The sequence below is a fragment of the Artemia franciscana genome, chromosome 21 (assembly GCF_032884065.1).
Source record: "Artemia franciscana chromosome 21, ASM3288406v1, whole genome shotgun sequence".
Classification (NCBI taxonomy): Eukaryota; Metazoa; Arthropoda; class Branchiopoda; order Anostraca; family Artemiidae; genus Artemia; species Artemia franciscana.
The window spans coordinates 2,795,967-2,809,960 of NC_088883.1; the positions used below are offsets into that span (position 1 = coordinate 2,795,967).

General features: G+C 33.9%; 1 protein-coding gene across 3 annotated transcripts in view; it reads left to right on the plus strand.

Moving 5' to 3' along the window:
* The window catches only part of LOC136040774 (major facilitator superfamily domain-containing protein 6-like), a 95,081-nt gene that overhangs the window by 69,629 nt on the left and 11,458 nt on the right, over nucleotides 1-13,994 (plus strand). Inside the window, exons 9-11 of one of the 3 annotated variants that reach the window (XM_065725099.1) lie at nucleotides 1,591-1,705; nucleotides 6,893-7,057; nucleotides 12,524-12,619. In XM_065725099.1, coding sequence (XP_065581171.1) covers nucleotides 1,591-1,705; nucleotides 6,893-7,057; nucleotides 12,524-12,619 — 376 coding nt within the window. The remainder of the gene's footprint in view (nucleotides 1-1,590; nucleotides 1,706-6,892; nucleotides 7,058-12,523; nucleotides 12,620-13,994) is intronic. The other 2 variants (XM_065725098.1, XM_065725100.1) reach the window with 2 other exon arrangements.

Genomic DNA, 13,994 nt, shown 5'->3' on the forward strand with positions numbered 1-13,994 from the left:
GTTCACATTTATAGATTGGACCATTTCCAAAATTTTAATGATATTCTCTGCATTCGTTTTCTGGCAGTCCGCATTGACAATCGTATCCGAATTACGTCAAATCCTTTTAATGTGACTCTAAAATAAATATATTATTTTAAAAATAATGCTCGTCGTATTCACAACGATCTTGAAGAAGCACCGCAATATGTGATTGTACCGTTGGTTTCACTACAGTTTTTGTCAGTGAAAGTATTTCTATGGCGATAACTGCCTCACCAATTCCTAAGGCCCTGCCACTACCTGATGACGCCATAATGAGCGGAAATTCTGCTTTACAATAAATATTTTCAGGCATGAAATATCTTTTTATCGCAATATATATTGACCAAAAGTGTGTTCTGGATGTCTTTAAAGGGGTTAAAGAAACCCTCATTTCCGAGCGTAAGGCGGAGGGGTGGCATCTCGAATCATTGGAATTAATTTGCATGAAAAAGAGCATTAATATTGTAGTAATTCCGCCATCCCCATACATATTTCGAAAAAAAAACCATTGCAGAAAATACCCTCCCCCCGCAGAAAATTTAATTTTTTTAAGTTTCTTTTATACCCCCCCCCCCTCGAAACTCTACCCCCAACAACAATTTTTTGTTATTTGATTTTGATTTTTTGGACCAGTGTGACTTGTCTCGGGTAGTTCTATGGTGGAAATGAATGAAAACTAAGTGAATTTCTCTCTAATTATGATCTTATACATATTATGCGATCTCTAAATATTAAAGTATATTTAAAGGTTAATCTTCTTCTTTTTTTATTTCGGTTAAATTCAGGTAGCCCCCCCCCCCTAATGAAAAGAGGCTCGGGACGCCCCTGACCTTAGCTATTACTGAGTGGGCTTTGTGTTAGCAATCTAAACACACTAGAAGAATTTGAAATTTATAAACATCTAACCACACACTTAACGATCCCTCCTACCCCATCCCATATTGATCCCTTCAGTCTAAATGCCATGAAAGAAGAAGACGCCAGTAGCAGCTAAGACTGTCGATGGAGGACACGCCTCCGAAACCACTATTCCATACACAGTATGTAGCAAACCATGTGTTCACAGTGTAAATTTATTTTCCTCTCAGACCATCATGGATGTAATCCACTCATTTTTTTTTGTTTTAGTATTTGTGTAAGCAATTGTTCCACTCTATCCTGTTCACAAAAATACTGTACGGTTAAATGGTGTTAATATATCCCCATCATTTTCTAAAATAGTCCGTTTTAAGGCATGGAACTGGGAGGTTTTTCATAAAATTTAAGAAAACACTGCCGCTTATAGTTTCTGCTCCCGGTGACGCACATGCTAGTTACGCCACTGTAATAGCGTAAAATAGCGCCAGACTTGATCGTCATGATATATTAGGCAGTTAGACATGGTTCTCAAAACTGCGTGCTCACATGTGTTTTTGTACAATTTGTCATTTATCTTATTGCTTATTTCAATTATATATATATATATATATATATATATATATATATATATATATATATATATATATATATATATATATATATATATATATATATATATATATGTATATATATACAAAATTATTTAAGGGTCTAACTCTTGGATTGTTTTGGTCTACAATGGCGTCTTATGCTTATGTTGTGGCCCCTCCAGGAGTTGCTGCCACTATGCAAGGAGTCGTTGGAGCCGTTTTTGAAGGTGTTGGTAAGTCAATTTGTTTCTTGAATAAGCATTAATGATTTAGATTATACCCCTCCCGTTTGAATCGTCCGGATCGTCTACGACACAATTCGACGATATATGACAGGAATATGGGCTTAGATTATTTTTGGGGGAGGATATAAGGCCTATTTCCCTCCTTTGAAAAATTACTTGACACCCCAAAAATACAGTAATGCTCTTATAAGTTTAAGTACTCTTACCTTTGTGGCTCTGTTAGATGGTAGTGCCAACACAGTCAAATCTTTATGTTTGAACAAGTTATTCGGGTTAAAGTATTGTTGAAAAAAATATAAAGTTCAGTGCTTTAGAGTATTAGAATAATGATGGTGATGGTGATGTTATCTGAGCCAAAGTATTTTGTTCAACTGGGCTCTGCAAAATACGAAGAAAATTTCACTTGATACCCTTTAATTTACTTGATTTATTTCTAGTATTGCTTTGATTCCCAAAATTACTTGATATCCCAGTCGGAAAAGAAGAGGATAAAGCTCAATGCTTTAGAGTACAAGGATAGTGATGGTAATGTTATCTGAGCAAGAGTTGATGATTCAGCTGGGCACTACAAAATACACAGAAATTTTACTTGAAACCCTAATTGGAAAGAAAGAGGATAAAGCTCAGTATTTTTGAGCATTAGGATAGTAATGGTGATTTTATGTGAGCCTGAGTATTTGGTTCAACTTGGCTCTGCAAAATACGAAGAAAATTTTACATGATACTTTATAATTTACGTGATTTGTTTCTTGTATTAATTCGATTCCTGAAATTCTTTGATACCATATTCGGAAAAAAGATGATAATGCTTAGTGCTCTAGAGTATTAGGATAATGATTGTGATGTTATCTGGACCCGAGTATTGGGTCTTATCAGGGCATCGTAAAATAAGCAAGATTTAATGGTGGAGTAATATTTGGCAATAAATGATCTCCTTACGACAGGGGATGTCGAGAACTTCTGTTCCCTCGTTGTCAAGGTTAGAACTTTGAGGAAAGACTTCACGTTCCTATCAATCTTCATTTGTAATTCTTGAACATCTTCAAAAAAACTTAATAGGAGGAAATGATTAGATAAATTCCATTATTACATGGAAGTCAAAGTTATTGATGTGTGTGCAATAATTATTATCATTTATTTCTCTCCCATACTGTACTGATCACACATAGAAAAAACAAACCAGAAATACCTATATAAATTATAATAGTAAACACTTCCAGATTAACAAATAAAAAAATAAAGAAAGAGGAGAAAAAAACATGGGAGGGTGAAAAACTCACAACTGAACGAATCTAATTAAGCGGTAACGTGGAGAAGTACGAACGCACTGTAGAGGTATCAAGCCCCTATATATAATAATGTGGAATTTTGCCTGAAGATGCATCAGAGATGTGTGTTTTTTTCTCTCTCTCTTTCTTTTTTGGGTGATCGTATTGAACCAATGATCCAAGAAGATCGAGAGAGATATCTGATCAAAATTTTTAGATAGCCATTTGATTCAGCATACTTGAAAGATCCAATAACAATGCCTTTGGGTATTACATGACCCCTATAGTCCCTGAAAGGGCTCTAAATTGCGTAATTTATTTTATCGTTCAAATATAGTATTTGCTATGGGAAAATATACACACATTTCTTAAAGGGTATTTTCTGCGGGGTGGGTATTTTCCACAGGGAGAATCCTTCGCAGGAAGGAAAGTCTCGAGGGGAAATTTTACACGAGGGTAGTAGCGAATGTAATATCCCGGCATTTTTTGAAAAACGGTCAGATTTTTTTTGCTGAAAGTAATTAGGAATATTATAGCTTAAAACGAGCAGAAATTATTCCTTTTATGGGGGGAGGACAAGTAAGGAGCAACATTAAAACTTAAAACGAACTGAAATTATGAAATTTTGTATAAGGAGAGGGGGCTGTCCGTTCCTAAACCTGGTTATTTAGGCTAAAGTTTGCGGTATTGTCACAATTATTTAAGAAAGGCTGCTCAAACACAAGGCCTGTTGAATTTCAACTAGAAATTTTTTAAAAAGCTTTAAGACTTTAGTGTGAAGAGCAAGGATTGAGGAAAGGAGAGCCCTCTCATATACGGAATGAATTTCTGTTCACCTAAAGTTTCTATGTTCATTTTAGGCGGACGAAACTGTGACTAAATACAATCAATATGTAAATTATGTGAAGTATAAGAAATATGGGGGATGTAAAGAGAGGGGGAGGGTGGAAGATCTAAAAGCTTCCTGTAGATTAAATCTTGGTCGGAACCATTTCCGTATCTATTTTTTAAATTGTTAGTAGCACACATTTATAAAGCAAAGCTACAGTAAAAGTACCATTTTGAATGTTTTCGACTCAGAGATGTAATTGCCAGTCTTGATTTAGGTGTAGTTTTCTCTAAATTTCTTTGTAACATATAATGCGAATAAAGCCCACAAATCCTCAAAAAACAAATCGTTAGGTTTCAGCCAGGGTCCCTTTGGACCCAAGCCCCTGTTTTTCTCTCCCTGTATCCCTCCCAGTGGCCCTGCTTATGAATCTACATGCCCTTTCTGAAACATGAATAAATAAGTAAATACACAAAGATTCTTGGTTATATATAATCTATATACAGGAATAGCGTATTGCCATCTATGTACGTTACACATCCATGCCATCTATATTACCTAGTTGTGCATTCACTACCTTTATGAAAATACTACAATCCAGGCTATGAAAAGACTACAATAAGTTAATTTGGTTTATGCTTCAAATCACTTACTCTCATTGGTATATTCAAATTTAGTATTTTTGTAGCCACAATTTGCCTGATTCTAAAATGCCTGATTCTAACTCGGCTGCACCACAATATTGTCAAGTTACAGAATTCATAGATATTAAAATCACCATTTTAGTTCATTTGATCGACTGAAGAAGGTAATATTTGTGTACTGACAAGGCCAGTATAGCTTTTCTACTGATCCTCAAGCAAGGATCATCGTAGACAAGATTAAACAGGCAGATATTTTAATTTTTATACTATTTGCCTCTTTTGAATTGCTTCTTATATCATCGTTCTCATTAACATACATTATAATGATGCGTCTTAAAACTTAATAAATAATGTGGTAATTCAGCACAACAATTTTTAGAAAATCAAAAGTATGGACGGATATAGGGCCAATTATGCGGCCTGTTTGTACTTTGTCGAGTTAATCAAGTTCAGTTTTAAACAATAGAATTTGCGATTGATCTATCACGTGGAGTGTATTTTCTAGAACTCGGTGTGTAACTTAATCTTTAAGTCACATCAAAGGTCTGTTGGGATTATCTGCTTGGAACATAATTTTTTTGTGCTTTTTTTTATGAAAGAATTCATAAATAAAGATTGCTCTGTGGAGCAATCACGCAGATTGATTTTCTAAAACTTGGTGTGTCAATTAATCTTAAGTAACATCAAAGATCTGTTGGGATTATCTGCTCAGAATACAAATTTTTGTGCTTTTTTTATGAAAGAATTTAAAGCGTTTAGCAAATTTGTTTTACAAAAAAAAAGAAGTTGTATTACTTGAAAACGACAAAAAGTTGTTTTAGTAAAGTTTGAATTTCAGATTGGAAAAAAAAATTCAATTCGGGCATTTAAATACTTCTTAAGCTTGTAAATTGGTCATGAAAGTACTTATTATTATTTCAAAAAAATCTTCCTTAAGGCCAAATCAGCCATTTATCAAAGGGATTCTACCTTTTCCTAAATGCCAGAAGTCACGGGTAAGCCTTTTCTCCAGCTTTTTGTATTTTTCAATCAGTAGATTATTCTTTTTGTAATTTGGGGAAGCTATTCAATAACAAACATTGATAGCGCTATTTCAGGCCACATAATAGTCACACTTTTCGGTCAAACAAAAAGTGTCGATGGCTACACGATCAATTGTTTTACCAGTTTATTATTTTTTGAATTAAGAATAAATTTTTTATAATAAAATTTTTACAAATTTTTAAAAATTAAAATTTTAATTCAATTTTAAATAATAAAACAGTGGTTGATTTCTCATGGTTTTAGGCAAAATTTTTTGAAATTCAAAAAGATGCAAGGCTGGAACAGTAGTTATCCTTTCTGTAAGACATACTTGACGAATGTTGAAGCATAGTAATAGTGGACAAAGAGGAGGTCCAGTAAGACCAGGTCAAGCTAGAGGTACTCAGTTTTACCTCTTTTCTCCTCCGCTGAAATATTGATCCAACCAGTTAATTGGTCTTCAAAGTCCAGATAAAAAAAAATATGTCTTAAAAAAAGAGATATTTTTCAGTTGTCTTAAAAATGCGGTAAAAACACCTTTATTGTAGACCATTAGAAAAATCCTATCAAGGTAAACCACTTCTTCTTCATTCTTTTTGTTATTCCCGTCCCCAAATGAGAATCATTTTTGTATAGCTATCCCCTTTCTCGAACAAAATTTTGGGTAGACATTGGATCGTACTAATTTGTTTATTTTAATCGGTCACTGAGAGTGAGTCCTATCGTTATTATTCAGCACAACTAGTTAGGCCCAGTTTCGCGTTGGTACAAAAAATTTTGGACAGTAAAACCTGTGAAAAAATGAAGATATCGCTAGATCCTATAGTGAGGTAAGAATCAAGAGGTTGATTTTACTAACGTCCATGGCCAACTTTCAGTTGCTGTTGCTCTCATTAATTGAGGGGAATCGGTATTGATAATAAATTTAGTTTTTACCAATAACCAACTCAAAAAATGACAATTTTGCAGTGATTTTTTGGTTCATTTGGTGATTTTTTCCATTTGGTGATGATTCATTTGGAAGATTCCAGCGATTTTATTCTTGCCCTGGTGGCAACTCTGGGCTTCAGCATAGGTTAATGTTTTGCTACCTGTTTTAGGGCTGTATTTATAAGTGCATAAATATGGCTGAAAAGCTTTGAAATAAGATACTAGTATTAAAATTATTCTGCAAATACTAGAGGAAGTGTGTGGTGCTTATCTCTTTTGGACGGCTATGTCACTAGCTAGTGATTCGTTATATGATTTCCTATTGAAAGAGCACACATTTAATTTGTTTAGAGTATTAAATTGCTATTAAATTAAATATAATTATCATTTTTACAAATTCATTATTATTTAATACCATACTTGAATTAAATTATTTACTATTTAATTATTTTAATCACTAATTTATTCAATAATATTTTAGGTACTGCATTGGGTAGCTTTCTTGGAGGAATTTTATATAATAAATATGGAGGACAAATGACATATTTTATCTTTGGTATTTCGGCCCTTATTGGTAGCATTCTCCACTGTGTTTCAAATTTGCTTATATCAAGAATGTGTCCAATGAAGCCCAGAACAGGATTAGGTAAGACTTTCAATTGTATTTTTTCCTTCCTAATTGATAGTTTGGTAAATTTATGACAGTTCATATAACTGACCTACCAATAAAGTGAACATACCACTTGAAGCCTTTATTTTATGTTCTTTACAAATATAATAGTTGCTTCTACCGTAAATTCAAATTTAAGCATTTTTTAATCTTACCCAACCTAACCTAACTTAAATTAACCTTATTATAAATAATTTTAGCACTGAGAAAGTGTAATATTATTTTTTTGAAAGCGATGGAAAAAGATGGCGCTGAGAAAACAGTATTATTTTGTGGAAAACGAGCTATAACTCATACTTTAATTGAAAATTTGTCATTTTTAAGAGCTCAAAAAGTGCTTAAATTTGAATTTACGGTAGAAGCGGTTATTATATTCGTAAAGAACATTAAAAACGGCATCGAGTGGTATACTCACTTTATTAGTAAGCTAGTTACTAATAAAGTTACTAACATTATTACTAACAAAATTACTAGTTACTAACTAAGTTATGAACTGTCATAATTTTGACGATAGTTTTGAGAGCCACACAAGACATTAAAGCAGTCTTATTTTTGCTAGATCAATCGGGTCAGATCTTGCATCTTTTAACAAGAAACGATTTTTAAGCGAATCCAAGGACTTACCTTACCTCTTAGGCTGCGTTTCCAGAAAATCATCGTTCATTCATCTCTGATCAGTGGTCTAAGGAATTTGATGAGAATATTACCAACGCCTCTGTTCATGTTTTATTGCGGAGAAAAATTTAGATTTAGAAGCTGTGACTGAAATCAGGTGTTTTTAAGATCTTACCGTTTTTATTCAGAAAAAAAAATTCTGAGCAGTAAGTGTAAAATCAGAGATGTAAGATGTAGAAGGAAAACACTGGGCTTGTGTTTTATTCAAAGAGTTTTCAGAGAAGTACTTCCTCGTCATGGGTAAACCCTCGCTTTGTAGACACTATTTTAATTATTAATTTAAAAAATATTTACACACTTGTTGGTACTATCGGTTCCAACGTGCTTTAAAATGGCACAATTTTCACGCTTTTAACTGACTGTTGATGTGATAAGATAACCTCGTCTGTAGTGTCGATGTAAATGTTGTTGATGATAATCTTGTTTGTTAGTCCTGTGGTGGTGGAGTGAGTTTGATCTCTTTTTCGTAGCACTGGACCTAGAGTCCAAAGGTCCGACGTAGGGACCTTGGTAGTCAAGAAGCGTCGTTAATCCGATTACTCGTTTACTCTGGCTCTGAAAGAAGCCAGAAAAAAACAAAATAAACCAAACAGTTGAATTGAACAAAAAAATTCGAAATGTGCTACAACGTATCAGGACCTCTAAAATGTTCTACTTTTTTTAGTTATGCTGCATTCAGTGTTTCCACTAGCTCCTTTTTATGGCACTTGGTATTTACAAAGTGACCTATAGCGATCGCAAATTCTGTCGGTCTGTCGGTCCCGGTTTTGCTAGTTTAGACACTTCCAGATAAACTAAGACGATGAAATTGGCAGGTGATCAGGGACCAGACCAGATTAAATTATAAAGAGCCAGATTAATAATAATCGTCTACGATTTGACTATCTGGGGGTGAGTGGGGGGTCGCTTAATTCGGAAAAATTAGAAAAAATGAGGTATTTTTAACTTATGAACGGGTGATCGGATCTTAATGAAATTTGATATTTATATTGATATCGTTTCTCAGAGCTCTTATTTAAATCTCGACCGGATGCGGTGGGGGGGGAGTTGGAGGAGGAAACCTAAAATCTTGGGAAACGCTTAGACTGAAGGGATTGGGATGAAACTTGGTGGGAAAAATAAGCACAAGTCTTAAATACGTGATTGACATAACCGGAACGGATCCACTCTCTTTGGGGGAGTTGGGGGAAGGGTTAATTTTGAAAAATTAGAAAAGTGAGGTATTTTCAACTTACGAAGGAGTGATCAGATCTTAATGAAATTCCATATTTAGAAGGATCTCGTAACTCAGATTTCTTATTTTAAATCACGACGGGGTCCAGTGTCATTAGAGATAGTTGAGGGGGGAATTCTTGGAAAAAGCTTAGAGTTGAGAGATCAGGATGAAACTTGGTGAGAGAATAATCACAATTCCAAGATACGTGACTGACATAACCGGACCGGATCCGCTCTCTTTGGGGGAGTGGGGGTAATTCGGAAAAATAAAAAAATTTAGGTATTTGTAATTTACGAACGGGTGATCAGATCTTAATGAAATTTGCTGTTTAGATGGATCTTGTGTTTCAGAGTTCTTATTTTAAATCCCAACCAGATCTGGTGACATTGGGACAATTGGAGCATGAAACCGAAAATCTTGGAAAGCGTGGAAATTGAGGTATCTTTATCTGACGAATGGGTGATCGGATCTTAATGAAACTTGATATATAGAAAGATCTTATGTCTCAGATGCTCCATTTTCAATTCGAATCGGATCCGGGGACATGGGGGTTGGATGGGGAGACAAAAATATTAGAAACCGGAAATCTTGGGAAATCTTAGAGTGGAGAGAGCGGGATGAAACTTGATGGGAAGAATAAGCACAAGTTTTAGATGCGTGATCGACATAATTAGAGTGGATCCGCTTTCTTTGGGGGAGTTGGGGGGAAGGTTTTAATCGGAAAAAATGGAAAAAATTGATATATTTTTAACTTAAGAATGGGTGATCGGATCTTAATGAAATTTGATATTTAGAAGGAACTCGTGTCTCAGAGCTCTTATTTTAAATCCCGACCAGATCTGGTAACATTGGGTGGAGCTGGAGGGGGGAACCGGAAATTTCGGAAAACGCTTAGAGTGGAGAGATCGGTATGAAATCTGGTGGGTAGAATAAGCAAATGTCGTAGATACGTGATTGACGTAATCGGACTGGAACCGCTCTCTTTGGGAGAGTTAGGGGGGTCCAGTGCTCTGTCGAGTTTGGTGCTTCTGGACGTGCTAGGATTATGAAAAGGGGTAGGCGTGTCAGGAACCTGCACAAATTGACTTGATAAAGTCGTTTTCCCGAATTCGACCATCTGGGGGGCCGAAGGAAGAGGAAAAATTAGAAAAAATAACGTATTTTTAACTTATGAGTGGGTGATCGGATCATAATGAATTTTGATATTTAGATGGACCTCGTGTCTCAGAGCTCTTATTTTAAATCCCAACCGGCATTAAGCCTCTGATTTTCCTTTAAATCAGTCTATTGATCCTTAGAATTTTGCTAGAGCTCATGCCATATGAGCTCTTGGCTCTTCTGACCTCGTCACAAGTGCCATATAGCTCTTGTTATATTTAATTTTGAAGATTTTGAAAAAGTTTCTTTTTCCATATTTTTTTTTTCAACTAAAAGGACTATGTCAGTAAAAAACTAACAGAAATTTTAAAACTTTTTTCTACAAAATAAGTTTTTCAAATAAAAGTAAAGAGCCCCAATAAACAAAAAATAAGCAAAAATAAAGTTAAATGATCTTGCAAACGTAAATCTACCACAAATCATCATAAATAATCTCCTCTTTTACTCTTTTCTCATGCATCTTTCTTTATTTTCTTGCGTAAATGTAATGCAATGATACAGCTTTCCAATTTTGTTTCCTTATGTAACCAGCTATTTTACTTATAAGAAGTAATTAAAATGTATATCTTATAGGAACCATCATTATGAAAGAATTGATTCAAAATCTTCAGAGTTTTGTCCTACAAATGTTAACAATTTCCTTGTAATTTGTGATGTTTCCAACAAAAATGAGTTGAAAATTTTACAGTTTCCAACAAAATCTGAGTCTTATTTTACCTCCTCCTCGCCCTCTCCCCCATGAAATTAAACTAATGCACACTAGCCTGGGAAGGAGAAGGTTTGATTTTATCGTTTGATTTAATATATTTTAAATTAAGGAACCACCTATACACCATACCTAAAAATCTACATATCTTAAACTACATTTACGAGGGTAGTTTTGGGGGTAAATAAGTTTGTGATCTAAAATGGCAGATCAGGCAAGTTAATCAGTAGCTGACAACTTTTTACTGATACTTTTACTCTTTATACTTTTAAACCTTTTTACTCTTTTTACTTATAAAACGTTGCTCGGTTTGGTTAACAAGGTTGACCACCGAAGCTGGACATATTGGTTTTGGGTGCGCTATTTTGTGGCCTTATCTCAGACAGTAAGTTGCACGAAAAATAGGGTTCAATATCGTTTTTTATGGCTATAATCAGAGAAATGATGAGATGGCTAGGACACGCTTTGAAATTTTTGGGAGGGTGGTCTCAACCCCAAACCTTTCGTTTGGCTACATCAGTGAATATTTTCCACATTTGTCGGGTTTCAAAAGCTCTGGAGGTGTGACTTTTGGGTTGAGACCTGGTGGTGATGCATGGGTAATAAAATTGGTTGAGAAATTTGATTTCGATTTTGTTTTTATTTTTTTTTTTTTTTGCATTTACACGTGTTTTTGTATATAAAAAAAATAATTGAGAATATATCTGTTTTGTCTTTTTGTCTTTGTGAAGTGATATATAATTGTATTATATGATTGCGTAAAATTGTGCCATTGACATCGCTAGCCATATAATTGTTCGTGTAAACAATTTTCTCGGGCAAATGTCTGTATTACTTTTGGTTCATTTTTATAATATAATTCCCAAAGGGGCTTCTTAATTTTTCTCCTTTTTAATTTTATCTTTGGAATTCCAGATGACATAGAAGTAAATGTAAAGCATGGACTTAATTGATGTTATGGATTATATTAATTTGTGAACAGCAGCAAAAGGGATCTTTCTTATTTGTGTAACGTGAATAAGGCAAATAGCGTTAATAACCCTAAAGCAGAGCACCATCATAAGTACTTCGCCTTTTCATAAGTACTGAAGTAATGCATGATTACAGATTTGGGTTTTATAGCTTATACATATGTTTTTCTGGGAGCTACTATGTTTTTAAGCTAAAATTCCTCCAATTTCGCCATATAAATTCGGAATTTTATGCTCAATTTTGTTTTATATGTATTTTTTACAGTAAGGTCTATTTTCTTTCTTTTTATCTTCCGAAATGAATTGCTTAAGAGTTTTCTCTTTTGAATTATGTTTATGTAGTAACATATTTTTTTCTCTCTAGGTGATATAGAGATCATTAAAATTTAATTGTATGTTTTTAACCCTAAGGGCTAAAAAATAATTCTATACCGATGTCTCTTTTGTCCTTATTTTCATATGTATTTGTAGTGAAAATCTATTTATAACGGGTAAGAATGTTTAGTAATAAATTAAAAGCCGAATTAATATTGAAAATCTGAATATTTTTGATTTAAAGCTGATATATACGGACTTTTATTGTTTATTTTATATTAGAAATGTTATTTAAGTCTTAATAAAGTTTATCCCTCTTTAATATATTTTTCCTTTAATTGTAAATAGAAATGTAGTATGGTCTAAGAAATAATTTTATGTAGTAATATATTTTTCTCTAGCTGATATGGAGATCGTTGACGACCTATCAAGTGAAGGTAAATCTGTTGTTAGTGGGTTGATCAGTTCTGTTGATGCCCCAGCTTATCAAACATTTTGTGAGTCCCCCCGTAATGTTTCTGTGTGCAGTGTATATGCCTCGTAGGTAGCTTTAACATTAGGTATACTTGCTTAATTTCTTTTTCTTATACATTTATATCGGATGAGCTTGTACTTTTTCTTGTTCTACTTCCGATTGATTTAATTAGTAAATGTCAGGCATAAGGTTCTCAAATAATTAGCAAAATTTATGTTATGTCACAGTTACGAATTAAATGTCTTTTTAAATTGAGTTTTAAAGACTCTTGGATCTTCCTACTATGTATATATACTTGATTAATATTGTTCAAGTTCATCTCCGGCACTCAGTTGACCTCGTGGAAAATATTTGGATAATAAGTTCCCGCGTGTTTTAAATATTTTATGGGTTTTTCATAATTTAAAATTAAAAAACTTGCTGGATTATTTTCCTTTTTATGTTTATTTCATGTTAGAATTGGGAATATATTTTCGAGTTTTCAAAGTAGTACTTGTGTTGTTTAAGAATAGACTTTTGGGCACTACTTGTCTAACGACAAAGAGCCATTGTTTTTCCTTGCTTTCTAGAAATGGCAGCAGTCTTTAGAAGGATTACTTTACCAAGAACTGGGAAAGGACATTTTGTCTGTCTTGATTCTCTAGAAATAAGGAAAAAATTGAAGCCGTAATGTGTACATCACTACCGTAAATAGAGATCCGCAGTGGTTACAGATGAGCTCGGAATCTTCTTCCAATTTTCTCAGCCATCTTACGGTCAAGAAAACTTTGGGTCATGTGATACTGAATGTAATTGATAACTGTATGAAAAATATTTCACTATTCAATTTTGTCCCTAACTTATTTTTTGGGGGGTGGGCAAGAGAATAAAATTGAAAAACTTGATAATAGACGAATTATATGATAACTATGAGAAATTGATGTAAAAACCGTTAAGCTCTCGAGATATTGGGAAAACATGGTGTGAAAACCCCTTCCTATCTGGTCCTATACCTATGAGAGAACCTCCCCTCCAATGTAGGATTTAATTTGTGTTTATCGATTGGTAGAGCTGCTTCAAACATAAAAGAACATTCACCCCTTGAGCAGTTACAATTGGGCTGAAGACCTAAACTTATACCTAAGTTAAGTGAAACTTTTCTCTCTGAGATACAGCTTGATCTAAAAGATACAGCTTGATCCAACCCACCAAGTAAAGAAGATCATACGTCTACTTAAGGGTATAACCTTCTGTGAAAGTACCCTTGCTACATATGTTTCAATTTACGAAGGCATAAGTATAAGCAGCAAAGTATATACGTTATATTGTAAGCATATAAAACCAAAATAAGTATAGAGAAGTTTGTTACCTTGTAACTGAAGGTTTGTTTTTCCCACAACTTTCCCACAACTTGCTTG